The 21,617-nt window shown below is 39.6% G+C and overlaps 1 protein-coding gene across 2 annotated transcripts in view; it reads right to left on the reverse strand.

Annotated features, from left to right (window-relative positions):
- Positions 1 to 6,203: 6,203 nt before the first annotated feature.
- The window catches only part of ATAD2 (ATPase family AAA domain containing 2), a 41,796-nt gene continuing 26,382 nt past the window's right edge, over positions 6,204 to 21,617 (reverse strand). The window contains exons 16-28 of one of the 2 annotated variants that reach the window (XM_084750989.1): positions 20,615 to 20,929; positions 20,384 to 20,516; positions 18,651 to 18,837; positions 17,630 to 17,815; positions 15,318 to 15,453; positions 14,340 to 14,536; positions 13,519 to 13,678; positions 11,674 to 11,796; positions 11,431 to 11,568; positions 10,308 to 10,697; positions 8,489 to 8,622; positions 7,757 to 7,885; positions 6,204 to 6,762 (exon numbers count right to left, since the gene is read on the reverse strand). In XM_084750989.1, the coding sequence (XP_084607115.1) occupies positions 6,718 to 6,762; positions 7,757 to 7,885; positions 8,489 to 8,622; positions 10,308 to 10,697; positions 11,431 to 11,568; positions 11,674 to 11,796; positions 13,519 to 13,678; positions 14,340 to 14,536; positions 15,318 to 15,453; positions 17,630 to 17,815; positions 18,651 to 18,837; positions 20,384 to 20,516; positions 20,615 to 20,929 (2,273 nt within the window). In that variant the 3' untranslated portion in view covers positions 6,204 to 6,717. The remainder of the gene's footprint in view (positions 6,763 to 7,756; positions 7,886 to 8,488; positions 8,623 to 10,307; positions 10,698 to 11,430; positions 11,569 to 11,673; positions 11,797 to 13,518; positions 13,679 to 14,339; positions 14,537 to 15,317; positions 15,454 to 17,629; positions 17,816 to 18,650; positions 18,838 to 20,383; positions 20,517 to 20,614; positions 20,930 to 21,617) is intronic. The other variant, XR_014773296.1, reaches the window with a different exon arrangement.

The following is a 21,617-nucleotide window of genomic DNA, read 5'->3' on the forward strand; positions in this document are numbered from 1 at the left end:
AACTCACAGAGATCTGCTTCCCAGAGTGCTGGGATTAGAGGTGTGTGCCATTTGTGCATACATTTTTAAGTGCTCACCACTGGTACTGTTTCATGCCAACATACTAATATAGTAATTAAATATCAGACACGACCCCAGGTTAAAACAAAACAAAACTTAAGACAAGAACTGAAATTGGGTTACTTGTAATTTGGAATTATATCTCATCTTGAAAATGTAAAATTTATATGTGTGTGTGTGTGTGTGTGTGTGTGTGCGCGCGCGTGTGCGCGCGCACGTGCATGCAGTTCTACTAGGTATATGAACAAAACTAAAAGCAAGATCTCAGAGATAACTTATTCAGCCCTGTTCGTGATTTACACAGAAATGCAGGGGTAACCCAGGTATTTGTCAATGGATGAATAGTCTTGATTTTGTGTTTCCTTAATAAAACACCTGACACTGGGGCCAGAGAGATGCTTTGAGGGTAAAGTAACTTGCTTCTAAGCCTGACAGTCTATCTAAGTTCAATCTACAGGACTCACACAGCAGAACAGGACCAAGTCATGCAGGCAAAGCACTGTATACATAGTAATAAAGAAAAAATCTTTTTAAAAAAGAGCAGTTTGCCTAGAATAGGCTAAGCACATGATGTGGCGTCAGTGACAACCTGTCCATCTGACAACTCCTCAGTCCATCAAGATTTAATGCACTTTTAAAACCAAGGCCTCCAAGACCTAAGTATTTTCAAGTAGGCACCTTTCCATACCATCCCTTTCATTTGCAGGCCAAGCTTCCAGCACATGAATGCTTGGGGACAGGCTATATCTAAGTCATAATGGACCAGCAAATGTGCTATAGAGTAGAACATTCTTCCTTTTAAAAAAGGAAATTCTAGCATGGTGGCACACACCTTTAATCCCAGCTCTCGAGGGGGGTGGGGGCAGAGGCAGGCGGATCTTTATGCAATCAAGTCCAGCCTGGTCTACAATGGGAGTCAGGACAGCCAAGACTACATAGAGAAACCCTGTCTCAAAAACAAACAAAACCAAGAGGAAATTCCGATTCAGGCTATAACAAGACACTACTCTAAAGTAAAACATGCCATCACAAAAAGACAAATATTATAACTTTCAATTAGAGAGGGTAAAATAGTCAACATTTCATGGGCAGAAAGTAAGATAGCAGTGGTCAGGGTGTGGGTCAGGAAGTGGAGAGGTTTTCTAGTTTCGCTTCTGTGGCTGTGATGAAATACCTACCCTGACAAAAATCAACTATGAATGAAAGCTCAAGCTCAGGTCTTCATTCATTCTTGCCTGTCAAGTTCTTCATGGCCTGAGTTATCATGGCCCTTTGTCTATATTGTTTCTATCTATCTATCTATCTATCTATCTATCTATCTATCTATCTATCTATCTATCTAATATGAATGCTTTATCTGCAGAAAAGGGCATCAGATCACATTATAGATGGTTGTGAGCCACCATGTGGTTGCTGAGAATTGAACTCACGACCTCTTGAAGAACAGACAGTGCACTTAACCTCTGAGCCATCTCTCTAGCCCTATCCTTTAGGGTTTTTTGTTGTTGTTTTGTTTTGTTTTTGCTTTTGGTTTTGTTGGATGGTTGGTTAGTTTTTCTTTTTCTTTTTGGTTTTTTTTGAGACAGGGTTTCTCTGTGTAGCCTTGGTTGGCCTTGACCTCACAGAGATCCACCTGCCTCCCTGAGTGCTGGGATTACAGGTGTGTACTACCATGCCTGGCTCAGATTGGTTGATTTTTCAAGACAGGGTTTTTTCTCTGTGTAGCCCCAGCTGTACTGGAAGTCACTCTGTAGACCAGGCTGGCCTCTAACTCAGAGATCCTCCTGCCTCTGCCTCCAGAGTGCTAAGATTAAAGGCATTTGCCATCATGCCTGGCTTCCTTTAGATTTTTATAATATCAGTATGCCAAATTTCTTCCCCAACAAAGGCTTGCTAAGAACATAGATAGAGGACTAGAAAGTCTACATGTCCCCAGTACTCAAGTCGGACCTGAAACCTGCCAGCCCTTCTGTCAACAACCCTATCGATCCTTAAGCACCTATCTTTACAATTCTGGAACAATCTTCACTGTGCATTGTTCTCAAGGTGAGCCTTACCAACTTTCCCTTAGAAAAAAAGCTGCTGTATCTGGTCTTATCAAGGACACCACAAGAAACCCCACAGACCTGGGCGTAGTGGCACAGGCCTTTAATCCCAGCACTTGGAAGGCAGAGGCATGCAGATTGCTGTGAGTTCAAGAACAGCCTGGTCTACAAAGCGAGTCCAGGACAGCCAAGGTTAACATGGAGAAACCCTGTCTTGAACTGTCCCCTAAGAAAGAAAGAAAAAGAAAGAAAGAAGGAAAGAAAGAAAGAAAGAAAGCCCACAAAATCAACAAACCTGGACTCACAGGGCCTCACTGAGACTCAGGGTGACAATCACGGAGCCTGCATGGGCCTAACCTAGGCCTCTGTATATATGTTACAGTTGTGTAGCTTGGTGGTTTTGACGGACTCCTAACAGGGGAAGCGGGAGCTGTTTCTGATGCTTTTGGGACCCTGTCCTCCTACTGGGTTGCCTTATCCAGCCTTAATATGAGGGGAGGTATCTAGTCTTAGTGCAACTTGATATGCCATGTTTGGTTGCTATCCCTGGGAGGCCTGCCCTTTTCTGAAGGGAAACAGGAGGAGTGGATGGGGAGGGAGGAAGAGGGCAGATGGAAGAGGTGGGGTGGTGGTGGAAGGAAAACTGTGGTCAGGGTGTAATATATGAGAATACATTTTTGTTTGTTTTTTGGAGACAGGGTTTCTATGTAGCCTCGGCTGTCCTAGATTTGCTTTGTAGACCAGGCTGACCTTGAACTCACAGCAATCGGCCTGCCTCTGCCTTCCAAGTGCTGGGATTAAAGGCGTGTGCCAGCATGCTTGGCTGAGATTTTTTTTTTTTATTAAAAAATAAAAAATAAAAGAAAGAAGCCTCTGATTGCTTCCACGTGGCTCTTGTGGTACAGCCTGTTACTATGCCAGGACTGCTTTTGACAAGTGCATTTGATCACACTTCTTCGACGTGTTCAGGGACTCTGAACCTTTCCAACTTTTACTTCTTAAAAGCAGCAGATGAGTAATGCTTCCAGAGACTCTGAACATCCAAATTGCAGTCTCCAGGCTGTGCGCTCAGCTCTGTGGTAAGCATGCGCAAGGCTTCCACTTTTAATTCACAGAACATTTGCAACTCAATTTCTTCTATACCTTTACTAGTTGAGAATTCCATTTCACTATTGATAACAGACCCACCAGAGATGTAAAAATGGAAGCCCACTCCTTGAAGAAGTCTAGATGCAGCTGCTTGAACAATGATCTCCTAAAGCCATCATGAGGGAGGGGCTATTTTTTTTTTCCCACAAATAAGAACCCATGTTGTGTCCTTAAGATCTTCTCATAATCCAAGGCAGCTTGTTTTTTTGTTTTGTTTTGTTTTGTTTTTCGAGACAGAGTCTCTCTGTGTAGTCATGGCTGTCCTGGACTGGCTTTGTAGACCAGGCTGGCCGTGAACTCACAGCGATCCGCCTGCCTCTGCCTCCCGAGTGCTGGGATCAAAGGCGTGCGCCACCACACCTGGCTCCAAGGCAGCTTTTCAGCTTTGGCCATTACTCCATATGCACTCACACTAATAGGCACACCCAGATACCAGAGCTCTCCTAGAGACTGGGCACTTTCCTTTTTATTTCACCGGCTGCAATTTTGTCACAGAACCACATTTTGTTGCAGTGGTAGAAAGAAATAGTTGTGCGTACAGCTATGAAGATCAAGGTAAGGTAAGGGGTGACCTCAGGTCACTGGCAATCTTTTCCTAATGATTAGTCTTATCTAAGCGAGCTTTCACTCCTGTAACATATCTAGCATGTTGCAATCTTCCAGTTGTATCACTTGAGCAACAAAATGTTCTCTCAATGTGTGCTCTATGTGGCAAACAGCAATATGAAAAAAAGATCAATTAAACTTTACAATGTGCTAACTGGAAATAATTAGAAGCAAGCACCCTCAAAATTACCCTTCCAGAGGATAGCAAGTGGGAAGAAACACTGTATTAGTGATTAGGATCAATCAACTCAGGGCTAGAGATGGCTCACGAGGTTCTTCTCTTCCAAAGGACCCAGGTTCAAATCCTAGCACCCACATTGCAGTTCACAACTGTCTGTAATTCCAGTTCCAGGGTTATTTGACACTCTCACAGACATAACATGAAGGCAAAACACCAGTGTAAGCAAAATAAACAAACAAACATGCCCTCAGACTTGATAGTAAGCAACTAAGTAACTAAGACGTGACCACTCCCAAAAGCTCATAACTGTGGTCTGCATGTGAGGAAAAAAAAAAAACAGCAGAGTAATATTGGCTTAAGATTCCTTTACATGGCTGGACATGGTGGCACATGTCTGTAATCCCAGCACCCTGGGAGGCAGAGGCAGGCGGATCTTTGTGAGTTTGAGGCCAGCCTGATCTACAAAAGGAGGTCAGGATAGGCAAGGCCACACAGATACTGTGTAGCGTTGGCTGTCCTGGACTTGCTTTATAGACCAGGCTGGCCTCGAACTCACAGTGATCCACCTGCCTTTGCAGGTTTTTCAAAATCTACTAGAAATATAGATTTGTCACTTTTGAAATCTGTCAGTCTTGAAAGAATGATGTAACCACAAAACCACTCCAATGTCAACGGTAATTTACTTACACACACACACACACACACACACACACACACACACACACACACACACACACACACGTTTCTTGTTTCCCAGGCTAGTCTTAAATGCCAGTTTAATTAAGAGCTCCTCCTGCCTCAACCTGAGTGCCCAGGCCCACAGGCACTTACCACCATACCTGGCAGACCAACAGCATTTTAATGGATGCATACTAATATGAAAGAAGATATGTATTTGTTTTACATTCAGTTAATTTTTATATGTTTGTTTCATGCCTATGTAGCCCTTGTTGTCCCAAAATAATGAAGACCAGAATGGCCTTGAATTTGAGGCAATCCTCTTGCCTTTACCTCCCAAGAACTAGGATTAAACAAGTAAGCACCATGGTGTTTGAATGTCCTATCTTTGCCCAGTAGGTAAAGGCACTTACCATACCAGCCTAATAACCTAGTTTGATCCATAGAATTCATGTAAAGGTGGAAGAAAGATTCCACAGACTTGTCCTCTGACTCCTACGTGTATATTATGACGCATACACACTCATGTTTTTCTAAAGAACTAGAAACAAGCAACGGTTTTCAACTTTTAAAATTTATTATACAAGATGTACAATGAAAGGATACATCTGAAATAAATTATAATAAAGTCAATAAAAACTATTAAGCACAACCTTTTCTGTTTATTGCTTTTTTGAGACAAGAGTCTCAAGTAGCCAGGCTGGCCTCAAACTTACCACGTAGGTCTCTGCCTCACAGGCTGCACGCACACACACACACAGTCAATTTGTACATCATCTCCAGAAATATGAACACGTTAGTGTTTGTCATTTTTTTTTATTTGTTTGTTTGTTTTTTGAGACAGGGTCTCTCTGTGTAGTCCTGGCTGTCCTGGACTCCCTTTGTAGACCAGGCTGGCCTCGAACTCACGGCAACCCATGTGCTTCTGCTTCCTGAGTGCTGGGATTAAAGGCATGTGCCACCACGTCCAGCTGTGTTTTTCATTTTTAATAGGTACATAAGGCAGCATCTAATTAAGGCATCCAAATTACTGAATTTTAGAAATCCTTTAAATATCTACATAATAAAAGACAGCTCAACTTGATACTAAAATCTATACTCTTGAGCTAGGCATGTGCTCAGCGTACACTCGGCCCTAGGTTCAATCCTTACCACCACCATTATATCACCAACAAACCCCACAGCCTTTCACTTCAGTTACCACTCTCTCTACTCTTTTCAAACAAGCTTTCCAAAAGATGCTACTCTGCAAGCAGAGGCTTGACTATCCCACTGAATATTGTATGGAAGCAAGATGGTTTCAATTAGGAAAGAGAAATTTTTGGTATCAGTAATACAACATTTGTATTTATTGCCATATATTTGTATATAAAAAGTATTTATAGAATATAACCTAAATACAAGGGTAGAAAGATAAACAGTTGTCAAATACAAAAACTAGTCACTAATATATTTGTTGTGTATGTAATTACAAAAGTAAATGATACATTTAAAAATCTTTATTAACCCAAATTAGAATTACAAAAATGTTTATCTAAAGACATTAACTTTTATATTACACACAGAATACAGAATTGTATTGAAGACCTCTTCAAAATCACAACTTGAATTTTGGCAGATGGAGAGGGCATTAAAGGAAACCAAAAAAGACAGCAAAAATACAACATATAATTCTGATACAAAAACCTACCAGGAAGGGTAAATTAAGATTGCTTCAGCTAACAAAAAAATGACAATGTTACTAATTATTAAATGTCAAAAACCATTAATTACCTATATATCTTTAAGATCTAGTCAAACAATTACTACCATTACAGTGCTTTGCTCAAGCATCCAAGACTTACCAATTATCTTACTACATGTACATATTAAAATACTTTTACTGTTTTAATCTTTTCTTGAAGATGCAAGATTTCATCTTATCTTGCATCAGTTATGCAGACATATCTGAAGACAATTAAATAGGAATTGAATATAAAAATACTTGATGCATTGATATCATGATCTCGAACAATTGAAATTTTCTACTGCTCGCTCCATTTTCTATGTAGGAGACAGAAAAGAAAAATAGTAAGTTTCAATACTGAAAAAAAGCTGAAAACATAATTTCATTGTTTTTTTCAACAAATATTAAAAATATTAATTATCCATGTAAATATCTGGCCAGTTATTGATACTTATATACAATGCAAACAATAATATTCTTCATACAGCATGTACATATCCTAGTGCTAAACGCCGCCCACATGTGCACACCTCCCACCCTGACTCCATATACTAGGTGGGTATATGGTAGGCAGGTGGCATTTTATATTTTATAGGTGACTGGTAACATAATTAGCATCCAACAAGGTTTTTCTTGAAAGTAAAGACAAGTAGGCTACTTTATTTGAGAGAGGTCTTACTATAACACCAGATTGGACTAAATTTATGGTTCTTTTGCTTCAGGTTCCAAATCTGGGATCACAGATGTACACAAACCTTAAACACTTATTTTAGGGGGAAAAAGGCTATTTTTTTTTTTAAAGTTCCATATTGTAGTGGATGTTAACATGTTTTAATAAAAATATCCACCACATCATATCCATTCTAGATTTATGATACACTGAACTTGTTTGTATCTACTAACAATCTATAATCTTGATATAAAAATGGCCTTTCAGTTATTATTTTTTCGTTTTAAGTAGCCCAAGCTGGTATTAAACATGCTACATGGCAGAAGATGACTGAATGCTGATCCTCTGCCTATGCCCAGATAATGGGATTATAAGTGTGTCACCACACCTTGGTTGGTCTTCAAATTTTTCTTAAGTTAAAAAAAGTCATCTTTAATGGAGATATTATATGGCAAAAGGAGTATAAAACATTTCAAATTAGCCGGCGTGGTGATGCACACCTTTAACCCCAGCAGATTTGGGGGCTGAGGCAGATCTCTGTAAGTCTGCAGTCTGCATAGTGAGTTCTGCACAATCGGGACTATGTAGAGACACCCTGTCTCAGAATAAGTAATAAAAACAGTTTTAAGTCAAAACTTTACCTGAATAAGTGTTGTTTTGTCATAGTCCCTGCGATGCTCATAAATACACTGGCTGATTACTGCATACAAATTTTCTAGTTGGAATACATTATATTCTTGACTTTTTTTAACAACAGTCTTCAAAAGAGTCTAAAAGAAAAGTATTTATAAGTGCCAGATTAATTCCTTGCAACAGGATTTTAAATTTTGCATGCTTGAAAACTTTTTAAAAAGCAGCATGCAGACTAAGCCACTGCTGAGACATGGAAGGCCCTGGCGATGACTCTTAAGACTTTCTTCATTCTGTGACACCAGTCTTAGCCCTGGGTTAACTCTTACTATCCCAGAAACTACAGCGTAAGCTGCTAATTTCAATTATATCCACAAACATCTCCAGATAATTTCTTTCTTTTTTTTAAAAAAATCCATTTACTTAAATATTTATTTAATATGTACTATATGCATGCCTGGTACCCAGAGGCCAAAAGAGGATACTAGATCCCCATGGACTAGAAATGAAAGGCATTAATTTGTTAAACTGCCCTATGTGGGCTGGGGATTAAACCTAAGTCCTCAAGAGCAGCCAGAGCTCTTAGCTACTGAACCAGCTCTCCCAGCCCAGAAGAACTTTTCCTGAAGGTCAAGGAAGTTAAAAGGAATCCTTATGTAGCTAATTTACCACTAGTCTGCAACCCAGCATGTGAGGAAGACTGAAATACTTAGGAAAAGCATTATGATTACAGTTTAACATACTTTTAACTGTGTATGGTTCACAACAAGTGAGGGTGTAGGCTGAGAGAGAATCACCAGAGCCTTCTCCATACTGATAAGCTGTTGCTGTTCTACCTGGGAACGTCTAGCTCGAGTCATTCGCAGAATACCCATTTCTAAAGAGAAAAATTAAACAAGTATTATTTGGTTCACATAATGCCTAAGACAAACAGCTAGACTAATAACAATGTGTACTTAGAACATAAGAAGTGGTTCTGGGTTAATCTTTTTGTTGTAAGATTATGCTAAGCCATTTACATTAAGAAATGGTACACAAGCCAGGTGTGGTGGCATTTGCCTTTAATTCCAGCACTTGGAAGGCAAAGGCTGACAGATTGCTGTGAGTTCAAGGCCAGCCTGGTTACAAAGTGAGTCCAGGATAGCCATGGCTACACAGAGAAACCCTGTCTCAAACAAACAAACAAACAAACAAACAAACAAACCTAAAACCAGAAAGAAGAAAGAAAGAAAGAAAGAAAGAAAGAAAGAAAGAAAATGGTATAAAGTATCAGAAACAGTTGGCTGAGCTTGCTAATAGCTGCCTTTAATCTCAGTACTCAGGACACAGAGGCAGGTGGATATTTATTTATTTATTTATTTATTTATTTATTTATTTATTTATTTAACTCACAGCGATCCATCTGCCTCTGCCTCCCGAGTGTGGGATTAAAGGCGTGCGCCACCATGGCTGGCTAGGCAGGTGGATCTTTATGACTTAGAAACCAGGTTGGTCTAAAGGAGTTCCAGGTCAGTTGAGGCCACTTAGCACAACTTGTCTTAAAGCAAGCAAGCAAACAAAGAACCAACCCCATCAAAAACATTCTAAGAAGTATTTCTCAAATTGATTATTTAGGGAATTCCTCAACAGGTACCTTGAAAGTGGCAGAAGCAGTATGCCAAGCCAGGCATCGTTCTCAGCAATGAATGGTATACTGATCACTAAAGAAGTTAATGCTAAGCTGGATGCTGGTTGTATCATCTCTTTATTTGAACAATGCCTCTTCAGGAATTTGAACATTGGCTCATTCTGTATTTCTTTTTTAGCACACAGCTGGGAAGAAAAACTATGCATCTTTGCTCCCTTCTTTTCTGATCCCTCCTCCTTGTACATGGGTTAGTGGTTGGTTTGCTTTACTACTGTGGGTGCACTTAAGAGACTCTCTATTGTGTATCCAGCTCATCAGAGTAACAGCTGTAAAGCATGGGACTCTGCCATGACCCTAGAACTACAGGGATCGATTCCCCAGGAGAGTCCATCTTCACAAAAACCTTAGTTTAATAATTCTGACATTTTATAGTTTTGTTTTTTAAAGATTATTAGGTATACAGTGCTCTGCCAGCAAGTACACCTGCATGCCAGAAGAGGGCATCAGATCTCATTATAGATGGTTATGAGCCACCATGAGGTTGCTGGGAATTGAACTCAGGACCTCTGGAAGAGCAGGCGGTGCTTTTAACCTCTGAGCCATCTCTCCAACTCTGTTTATTATATGTATACATGGGTGTTTGGATCCATTAGCTGAAAGGTTAAGTAAAGAAAACACTATTTTTTTTTCTTAGCATCTGTGCTCTGAAAGACAGCAAAAGCAACAAACTGGTATGTAATGGCTTGTTTAGGAATTATTTTAAGCTTTAAAGGGTATTTACTTTTTTTTCTCTCTTTTGTTTTTGAGACAGGGTCTCTCTATAGCCTTGGCTGTCCTGGAGCTGGCTCTGTAGATCAGGCTGGCCTTAAACTCAGAGCTCCTTCTGCCTCTGCCTCCCAAGTGGTGAAGGTGTTTGCCTTTGAAGTGAGACTTACCCTTTGACTCCTTTTCTTCGGGAATGTCCATGACCTGGGGGCTAGAAGCATCTCCATGGCAATCAATTCTACCTATCCTCAATTTTGTACAATCTGTAGTTTGTTCAGATTCTTCCAGTTCATTCTCAATATGAGAGGTACTTGAGTTATTTTTCAGGTCCATGTTGCTTTCAGAGGCATTTTGCTTATCATTTTCTTCTAGAGAAGACTCTCCTGTATTTCCAAGCTCAGTGTGTTCTGCACTTGTATGTTGACTTTCTTCTGTATCACTCCCCATTTGGTTATTTATATCACTTTGGCTACTGTCTTTTGCTTGTGAAATTCTCCTTCGCTTTATTTTGGTGTCTATCCGCCACTTTAACTTTTTACGAAATTTCCTCTTCAATTGTGCTTCAAGGAATTTAACAAAAGAAACAAGATGAAAAGTCAAGAAACCATAGTACTTTCACATGGCTGGAATACAGAAATAGTAAATTACTGTGACAAGACAAAAATGTGAACAAATTCCAGGTTATAAAATGATCTGGCTCAAGTTGAGATTTTTAAATTATTACAAAATCTTGAAGCCAGGCACTGGCGATGCCTTTAATCCTAGCACTTAGGAGGCAGAGACAGGCAGATCTCTGAGTTTGAGTCCAGCTGGTCTATAAAGTGAGTTCCAGGATAGGCAAGGCTACACAGAGAAACCTTGTCTTGAAAACACAAACATTTTGAATATCTTTAAGGAAGGCAATGAATTATCTATGTGATGCATTATCAATTATAGCTGAGCAGCAGGGTGGGATATAAACTGAATAGCTGAAGGTCAAGACGTAAAATGACCTATGCTTACACAGCTAAGGTATACCAACCATTTTTTAAGCGTGTTATGCCTGCTAATTCATTGGAATTTCACTTTAAACTGATACCATTAGCAACATCACTTTACAGTGGAAGAAACTGAAGGTACAGAGAGTTCAAATATTCTGTCTAAGGTAGACAGTAAAAATATACTTCATTTGTCTTGGGAAGAGGTGAAACTTAAGAGATGTAATTACTGTATTAACAAAGCCAAGTATAAGACAAAGTAAAGGACATGGGAAAGAATAAAGGAACTTCATAAAGATTACTCAAGACAACTTACCAGGTGTGCTGCAAGCCATGGGAGTACAAGATGCCTTTAGCTTTTCATTCTGGTCTTGATCTGACCTTTTTTCACCAGTAGAACTTTGCTTTGGCATGACATGATAATAAGATGGTGCATATTTGGAGGAGCTACAACCTTATAAACAGATAGGATTTTAGAAATTGTTTCCAGAACTCAAAATCACACAAAGAATAAAAGGATCCATCTAGAGCATCTTCAGATGCCCAAGCATTTCCCTACCTCTTTTCTTCCTAGATTCCTGAATTTCTTCACAAAGCTGCTCAAAGTCTTCATCAAGCTCTTCTTTAATTATTGCATAGGCAGTGTCTCTTAAAGCACAGGCTCTATGCCTAATAAGTCGATCTAAAAAATGAGAAAATAAATTTTTTTCCCAAAAGTAAACTGGGGTGGGGTGGGGGTAAAGATAGCAGCCATTATAATTCCTTAACTTCATACAAAGAGTAAAAGTTACTATTCTGGTTTGGGTGGTAATCTAATGATTTAGATATGCTTCATTATAGCAGACTACACCCAAAGCATTTTTATACCCTACTAAGAGCCCCCTAAAGATATCAGAAAAGGGGAGAGGGATGTAGCTCAGTGTGCTCTCAATTATTTTAAGGAACCGTGAAATAATATACCTGTAATGACAGCATAGGAGACTAGCAGGGGAAGCTAGAGGAACAGGAGCTTATGGTCACTCTTAGCTACAGCCAGAAGGCCAACCTGAGCTACACGATGTTAACGTTCACAGGGGGCTGGCATTCCTTAATCTCAACACTGAGGAAGCAGAGGCAGGCAGATCTGTGAGTTTTAGGTCAGTCAGGGGTAAACTGTGACACCCTATCTGAAACAACCCCTGCCCCCAAAAAACAAAGGGAACTTTCAATAGTTCCTTACAATGATCACTCTAAAAATGGAAACAGAGCCATCTTTGAACATACTTTTAATTATTATTAATAAATATTAACAATAATTAGTTAATATCAAGCACATATTATTACTCTACAACTTATGTGATAAAATGTGCACAGGCATAATGGCACATGCCTGTAATCTCAGCATTTGAGAGGCAGAGAGGGCCATTAGGGCTGTCTCAAACAACAACAACAACAAATGCAGGTTTTAACTAAAAGAATACTTTGAGGGACTAGAGATATGGCTCAACTATTAAGAGCCTAGGTTCAACTCCCAGCACCCACAGGGCAACTCACAACTGTATCTTCAGTTCCAGAGGACCCAACACCCATATACAGACACACACGCAGGCAAACTACTAATGCACATAAAATTAGAATAAATCATTTTAAAAACTAAAGTAAAGAAAGAAAAAAAGGGAATTCTTTGAAATCTATTAGTGTTTATCTTCCCACTTTCAAAAAGAGCACAACAAGCTATTTTGTGTCTCGTTGGGGTAGTGGTTTTCAGCTTGTGGGTCACAACCCCATAGAGGTTGCATATTAGATATCCAGTATATCAGATATTTATACTACAATCCATAACAGTAGCAATATTACAGTTTTGAAGTAACAACAAAATAATTTTGTGATGGGTAGGTCAAAACAACATGAGGAACGGTATTAAAGGTCACAGCATTAGTAAGACTGAGAACCACGGCATTAGAGAATACATTATGTGGTTAACATTTAGGGATTTGAGTAAGGAAAAAAAGATGTGTGTTCAAATTCTGCCCTTGTTCTTTCCTGGCACTGTGACTCTGAACAAAGGTCCCCTGCCCCAGGGTTTCTCTGTGTAGCCTTGGCTGTCCTGGACTCACTTTGTGGTCCTGTGGCTTCAAACTTAAGAGGATCTGCCTGCCTCCACCTCCCAGAGTGCTGGGATTATAGAAGTGTGCCACTGCCACTTTGCCTGGCTTCTGAACAAAGTTTTAACCTTCCTAAAGTGTACTTTTTCAGCTGTAGCATACAATAAGGATATTGTGAGATTTACATGGTATTTTGAATATAAAATATTTATAATTTAACACCTCACATTAAAAGCAAACAAACCCAGAAACCCCATCAACAACCTTCATTGTCAGTAGCCCCAAAACCACCCCCTGAAAAGAAATTTACTAATGCTTACCTCCAGGATCTCTATCTGGATTGTATTCCAAAGCATTACTACAGATTAGATCAATATCCCTCAAATAGTCTTTCACAGTCAGATACTTATGTAAATCAATTTTACTGATTACAGATGAAAGGTCCATTGGTTGCTTTATTACAGTGACATAATCAGGAACCTAAAATTCAAGCAAATGACCAAATCACTTAATAAAAAAAAGTTTTTCTGTAAAGGCAATACAGAGGATATAGAATAAGGATACTATTATTTATATGATTGCTTTGGCTCTATGTTAAATCTATTTACGCTTCATATTTATTCCTATTCTCAAGCAGTTATATTCTCTAGTAATATCATATATTCCTTTCCTTCTGTAACTGCTGCCCCATTCTTCAATGTTAGTTTAAGAACAGACTCTGTAAAACACTGTAACACAGGCCTGTAACCCCAGCACTTAGTTCACGGTAGCCTAGACTACACAGTAAATTCTGCCCATTCTGCACTATGAAGCATGTCCCTGTTTCAAAAACCAAAAAACCTGCCTCAAAGCTCAACTTTCATTCTACACATAATGGTAATACCATACAGAATTAAAACATTCTGAAATTTCTTTTGTCTAAATAGATAGAAAAGTTAACTGTCTATTCTCCAAAACAAAGGAAGTATATTAGATAGCTCTTAAAGCCTACACATACTTAGGATGCTACGTTTATGTGTCCATATAGAGAACACAGGGTTAGAGTACAGCCAGACACCTAGGTGAACTACTCAGGCTTTCGCTTTAAAAAAAAATTCTTATGGCTTAAACTCATTTGACCAAAAGAGGAAATTAGTAATACCTCATCAGGGTCAACAGGCTTAGTAAAGACTCGGAATCGCTTGTCAATAGCAAGCCTATGTGTAACATTTCTTAAGAAAATCCTGAGTTCTCTGAATGTGTCTTCTTCTTGTTCTTCAAGCCGCTTAACTTCTTCTGCTGTCAGTGGTCGTGGTTCGGGTGGTGGTGCTACTGGGAGGACCTCCAAGGCCTGCAAAACTTCACATAGATGAAAATTTTTAGTTAACACTCTCCAAAAATTGGAGGACAACAAATAACTCAATGCAAACAAAATGGGGCTCTGAAGGGTTATTTTATTTACAATTGGTAGGAAACCAAGAATTTACAAAAATAAGACCATAATCTCTATCCCTACACACCTTTAAAATGAAAGCTAGGAGTGGTGGTCCACACCTTAATGCCAGCATTTGGGAGGCAGAGGCAGGTGGATCTCTGTGAGTTCAAGGCTAGTCTGGTCTACAGAGTGAATTCCAGGACAGCCAGGGCTATACAGAGAAACTGTCTTGACCTCCATGCCCCCTCTGAAAAAAGAAATGAGGGGGCTTGAGAGAGTTCAGCTTTTAAGAGCGTCTGTTAATCCTGTAGAGACTGGGTCCATTCCCGGCACTGGACCTCTGTGACTGCACTCCCAAGCTAAGCAGCTCCTTAACCAGCAATGAGGGACAAACACAGGAGCACACAAGAACCAAGAGTAAAACTGTGATGCTGTATGCACTTTAAAGACAGTTTTTTGGTTTTGATTTATTTTATTTATTTATCTTTTTAAAAAGATTTATTTATTATATATGTGTACAGTGTTCTACCTACACATACACCTGCATACCACAAGAGGGCACCAGATCTCGTTAGAGATGGTTGTGAGCCACTATGTGGTTGCTGGGAATTGAACTCAGGACCTTTGGAAGAGCAGCCAGTGCTCTTAACTGCTGAGCTATCTCTCCAGCCCCGGTTTTTGGCTTTATTAATTAGGATTACTAACCTGCTTTCTTTTTTGAAACAGGAGCCTTTGCAGCTTGTTTTAAAATTAAGTCTTCAAAAAATCTGGTCCGTTCTTCTTTATTTGGTAACTGGACATTAAAAATTTCTCCATAATCATGGGTAAATAATTCTTGTACCTTAAAAAAAAAGTATAACACATACAGATTATACATGTATGCAGTATATGCAAACACACAATGCATGTTACTGATTACTTAATCCAACAGTATATTAAACACTTATTTTTAATTAAAATATTTAAACATAAGTGTTTTTTGAGACAGGATTTCTCTTTGTACCCTTGGCTGTCCTGGACTTGATTTGGAGACCAGAGAGATAAGCCTGCTTCTGTGTTCCCAAGTGCTGGGATTATAGGATGTGCTACAGCTCCCAGAAAATATACGTTTTTTGTTTTTGTTTTTGTTTTTTGTTTTGTTTTTTTGTTGTTGTTGTTTAAATATAAGTCTTTTAAAGTAGGTTCGTAGAAGCAGGGGAGATGGCTCAGTGGTTAAAAGTACTGGCTGTTCTTCCAAGAGGACCCATGTCTGCTTCCTAGCACCCCCATGGCAGCTCAGTCACCTGTGACTCCAGTTCCCGGGGATCTAATGCCCTATTCTGGCCTCTGTAGGCACTGCACAAGTGACACAGAACAGGCAAGCACCCAGGGCACCCATACACACAGAATTAAGTATGAATATACATGTGTTAGATTAGTAACTAAACATCAGATTATCTTTTTTTTTTTTTTTTTTTTTTTTGGTTTTTCGAGACAGGCTTTCTCTGTGTAGCCTTGGCTGACCTAGACTCGCTTTTGTAGTTCAGGCTGGCCTCGAACTCACAGCGATCCGCCTGCCTCTGCCTCCCGAGTGCTGGGATTAAAGGCGTGCGCCACCAAGCCCGGCTAACATCAGATTATCTTTACAACTCAAGAAGCCAACCAGAATATAAAAACTGTTATTATACACTAATTATTGACAGCATTATTCACAAAAGCCAAGATTTGTAAGTAACAGAAATGCCACTGTGAGGTGGCATGTGCCTTTGATCCTAATACTCTGTGAGTCCAAGGCCAGCTTGGTCTACATAGAAAGTTCTGCTCAGCTAGGGCTGCCCAATAAGAAAGCCAATGTCCCCAGAGCTGGCCAAGAGCTACTTCAAGTTCTTCCTGGTACTAATCCAGAGCACAACGTCATTTCCACCTTTCATGCTCATGTACCAATTTAATTATTACCATTATCAACCTAATCCCACTTCAGTGTCTTTTGGGGATTCATAATATCTTCTATTTCACCGATGACATTATTCTCATCTTTGCAGTCCATAATATTATGAGAATCAAAAGTGTTCTCTAATGACATAGCTAGCCACTTGTAAGCACTTTTCTCTTTTTCAGTGGTTATATGGATTAAAGGCAAGACCTTGTGTATATATAATATTTAAATGCTCTATCACATATAAGCCTAATGCTTACACCTCCAAGTATAAAAAAAATGAAGCATTATCCTTACATACATTGTGGTCTAATCACTAATTCACTAAAAAAAAAAGTTCAAAGCGTAATGATTTACTTATTTACTTGTGGTTTTTTAGAGACAGGGTTTCTCTGTGTATCCCAGGCTGTCCTAGACTCACTCTGTAGACCAGGCTGGCCTCCAAATCGCAGTGATCCACTTGCCTCCACCTCTCAAGTGCTGGGATTAAAGGTGTATGCACCCATATAAATCATTCATTTACAACTAAGCCCTTCTGCCGGGTGGCAGTGGCTCACCTTAATCCTAGCACTCGGGAGGCAGAAGCAGGTGGATCTCTAAATTTGAGGCCAGACTGGTCTATAGAATTCCAGGACAGCCGGGGCTACCCAGAGAAACCCTGTCTCAAAACAAAATGCCTCCCTACATATTACTAGTCAATAAGGCCTAAGAGAAACAAAATCCAAAACAAACACAAACAAAAAAACATAAAACTTGTTGGGGGTGGTGATGCATGCCTTTACTCCCAGGACTTGGAGGAAGAGGCATAAGGATCTCTGTGAGTTCGAGGCCCGTCTGGCTTACAGAGCAAGTTGCAGGATAGCCAAGGCTACACAGAGAAACCCTGTTTTGAAAACCCAAAACCAAAACTAAGCCAAAAACATAAACTAGGGCTATTGTTTTTGGTTTGCCCACCTAACCTAGACAGAAGACTATTGCTTTAGAGACTACTCAAATAAGTGTCCCTTATTGTTTCATTTACTTCAGCAGCACTTGAATTTTCAAGAAAGTTTTTAAGTTGGCATAAGGAAACTCTTAAACAGCAAATCCCCCTATAAATTACCTCTTCGGGCAAAGCCAAATACGGTTTGTCAGAAGTTGCAAGTAGTAAAACTGGAGCAAATGAAGGTATATTCTGTAATAATGTCGTAAATGTGGCTTTGAGTGTTGGTCCAACTATTTCCCACCACAAGTGAATATGTGGGACGTAGACTATGCTGGGTGCTGTTCTCTTAGCTTCACGAATCATCTAATTAAAAACAATAACAAAAACAACAATATATTTGGTTTCAAAGACAGCACATTAGTAATGTTAGCATTACAGTAACTTCCAAGAATTCTCACACAAAACCTTCAAATTTCTTGAATGCTTCTCCCCAAAAACCCTCACAACTGTTTTAAAGTGTTTAATAAATGTTTCATTTGGAGGAAAATAATTTATTTAAGCAACTAGGAAACAGGCCAAGAAATACACAAGAATATTCTGTTGTGTAACCAAAGCTAAGCAAGTACAAATACAAAGAATTTTTATATTAACCAATTAAATCTAAACATATCAACAATAGAAACAGCAGAGTATTTGTGTACCAGATGAGGAACAGCAATTGTTTTAAGTACTTTAATTCTCATAACACCCAAATTATTATATCATACCTTGCAAACAGGAGAAAATAAAAGAGATCTAACAACTCACTCAAGGACACATAGATATTAAGTAGTAGATGTGAGCCGGGTAGTGGCGGTGCACACCTTTAATCCCAGCACATGGGAGGCAGAGGCAGATGGATCGCTATGAGTTCGAGGCCAACCTGGTCTACAAACTGAGTCCAGGACAGTCAAGGCTACACAGAGAAACCTTGTCTAAAAAACCAAACAAAAACAAACAAAAAGTGGTAGATGTGAGAGATAAAATATACACCACTTAATAACTAAACAATATTACAGTTCTAATTTGTAAGCTTTAAGTTTAAAAAAAAAAACTTTTTAAAAGTTCAAGTTAAAAAAATAAAAGCAGAGGGAGTCCACTCCAGACCTTGTTTCTGAACCGCTGCTGTATCTTACAACGTGTTGGCTGGGAGACTTACCTGGGAACATGTCTCTTCAGGAGATGTAGTACTGATGCCAAAAAGAACAGGAATGTCTAATGTATATACAGTAAATTTTTCCAAAGCATGGATGACAGCTGGTGCCAAATGAGAACTCTGCCCAAATCCTGGTTCTCCCACTATCAATAGTCTTGGTCGAAAAGACATAGGTTGGTAGCAGGCATTTCTGAAAAAAATATTAGTAAGTTGTATTTTTTGGGGAAAGCTTAAATATTTCCCTTAAATTGCCAACTACAAACCTTTAGAAGCCTTACCAATTTGACTAGCCAATTGTAACGTGCCTGAGTTTTGCACAATGATTGTCCCAGATTTAAGAATACTTTCAGGAGCAAGGCACGGTGGTACACACCTGTAATCCCAGGTCTCAGGAAGGCAGAGGCAGGGGAAAAGCTGTGAGTTTAAAGCCAGCCCGCTCTCTGAAACAAGTCCTGGACAGCTTAGGCTACACAGAGAAACCCTAACAAGACAAAGAATACTTTACATCATAATGACAGCTATAATAACAAATCTTAGTTTTTCTTCTTCTTCTTCTTTTTTTTTTTTTTTTTTTTTGGTTTTTCGAGACAGAGTTTCTCTGTGTAGTCTTGGCTGTCCTGGACTCGTTTTGTAGACCAGGCTGGCCTCGAACTCACATCGATCCACTGCCTCTGCCTCCCGAGTGCTGGGATTAAAGGCGTGTGCCACCATGCCCGGCTTCTTTTTTAAGATAGGGTTTCCTGGCTATTCTTGAACTTGATAAAGTAGACTAGGCTGGCCTCAAACTCATAAGAGATCCACCTGCCACTACCTCCCAAGCACTGGGATTAAGGCATGCACCACCATACCTGGCCAAATATGGTATTTTTTAAATGCTTAGGACTTTATTTTTATGTGCTTGAGTGCTGAATGCATGTCTGTATCGCCTGCAGGCAGTGCCTATGGAGGCCAGATATTGTACCCCTTGGTACTAGAATATAGATGTTAGCAACTGCTATGTGGGTGCTGGGAATTGAACTCAAGTCTTCTTGAAGAGCAGCCAGTGCTCTTAATTGCTTAGTCAGTCTTCATACCCAAACTTTGATGCTTTTTGTTTGAGACAGGGCTTCTCTGTGTAACCTTGGCTGGTCTCCAACTCTCACAGCAATCTGCCTGCCTCTGACTCCCCAGTGCTGATATTACAGGTGTGTGCCACTGTGCCCAGTGTGTATGTGTGTGAGTTCAAGTGCACGTGAGTGGGGTGGGCTAGAGGACAACCTCAGGTGTCATCCTCAGGAACACTTGCTACCTTCACAGACTGGGTCTTTTATTGGTCTGGAGCTCACAAATTAGGTCAGACTGGGTGGCTAGTGAGCCCCAGGGATCCTGCCTTTCCAGTACAGGAATTACAAGAATAATCGCCATTTTCAGAATTTTCACATGGGCTATAGAGGTTGAACTTAGGTTTTCATGTTTGAAATGTAAGCATTTAACCAAATGAGCCCTCTTTCCAGGCCTGATCTTTTAACTTAAAAAAAAAGTTTTTGGAAGCCAGGCGTAATTCCAACATTCTGGGAAGCCAGCCTGGTCTACAAACTGAGTCAAGGACAGCCAAGGCTACACAGAGAAACTGTATCAAAAACAAAAACAAAAACAAAGAAACAAATTTAAAAAAAAAACCCCAAAACCCAAAAAACCCAAACTCTTATTTTTATGGAATTAACACACCAAAACATACCTCTGCAGGGAAAACATACCTATTTAAATGAAGAAAATTTAAATTTTCTTTTGTCTGATTAAAAGTTTTCTGTGAAAGTCCATTTTCATACACGGATGGTGCATCATCATCACTGTATGCCAAATCACTTTCTAACAAAGGGCAAGAAACACCTACAAAATAAAACAAAACAAACAAACAAACACCGAATCCATTAGTAATTTTTCTTTGTTACACTTTCTTTCTTTCAATGGTCAGTCAAGTTTTATACCTGAATTCAAAGCTTTGCTTGCTCCAACTTCCACATGTGGAAATACTTTCTGTAGGGCTTCTAAGATCATACAAACAGTATTTTGCAGGAGTGGTTTCACAATGGCAGACAGTGCCTGTCCAGGTGATGTCACAGCTCTCTGGGAAGCTGGTATTATCTTCTGCATGGCAGTCTCAAAATCCTTAGCTGAGATACTAATTGAAGAGAGGTCCAACTGTAGCTTCTCACTGGTGGTATAGATCTGTGGGTACCGTCGACGCAGGGCACATAAAGCAGCTTCAGCGCATATTGACTTAATATCTGCACCACAGTATCCTATCCCCATCATCCAAGGAAAAAGAAAAAAGCAAAGCCCTCAAACTATGACACAGTCATAATTTCAAACAATTTAAAAGTTAAAGCTTAGATTAGTAAAACATTTACAGGTAACCAAACTAAAAATTCTCACTTAAAGACTCATACTCTGCAGGGTTCGTTATCTGTCAAATAATAATACTAATCCACAGGGCTATTAACTATTTTCAAGTCTGTGCTGTTCTCAAATTCCTTCAATGACCAACTTGCCCATTTTAGGAAAGACTTAATTATGTTTATGTCATGTGAAGGTGTGCACATAACAGTGCAGATGCCCACAGAGGCCAGAAAGAGATATTGGATTCCCTGGAGCTGGTAGTTGTGTGCCACTTGACATAGGTTCTGGAAAAAGAACTTGGAGCCTCTGTAAGAGCAGTGTGTACTTTTAACAAACAACTGGGCTGTCTCTCTAGTCCTCAATTTTCTTATTTTTATGTTTTATTTGTTTGAGAAAAGGTACCATTACATACCCATGATACTTGTTATACTTAAGATGGCCTTAAGCTCATGGCAGTTCTGCCTCAGTCTCCCAAGTGCTGGGGACACAGGGATGTGTCGCCACACTTGGGCAAGGATCAGTTCTTTAATATCTAAGAACTTGGAGGTGAACCCATGCTAGAAGAGGTGGAATGCAAATGAACTGTGCTGC

Source organism: Acomys minous, assembly GCF_964271855.1.
Source record: "Acomys minous genome assembly, chromosome: 12".
NCBI classification, from domain to species: Eukaryota; Metazoa; Chordata; class Mammalia; order Rodentia; family Muridae; genus Acomys; species Acomys minous.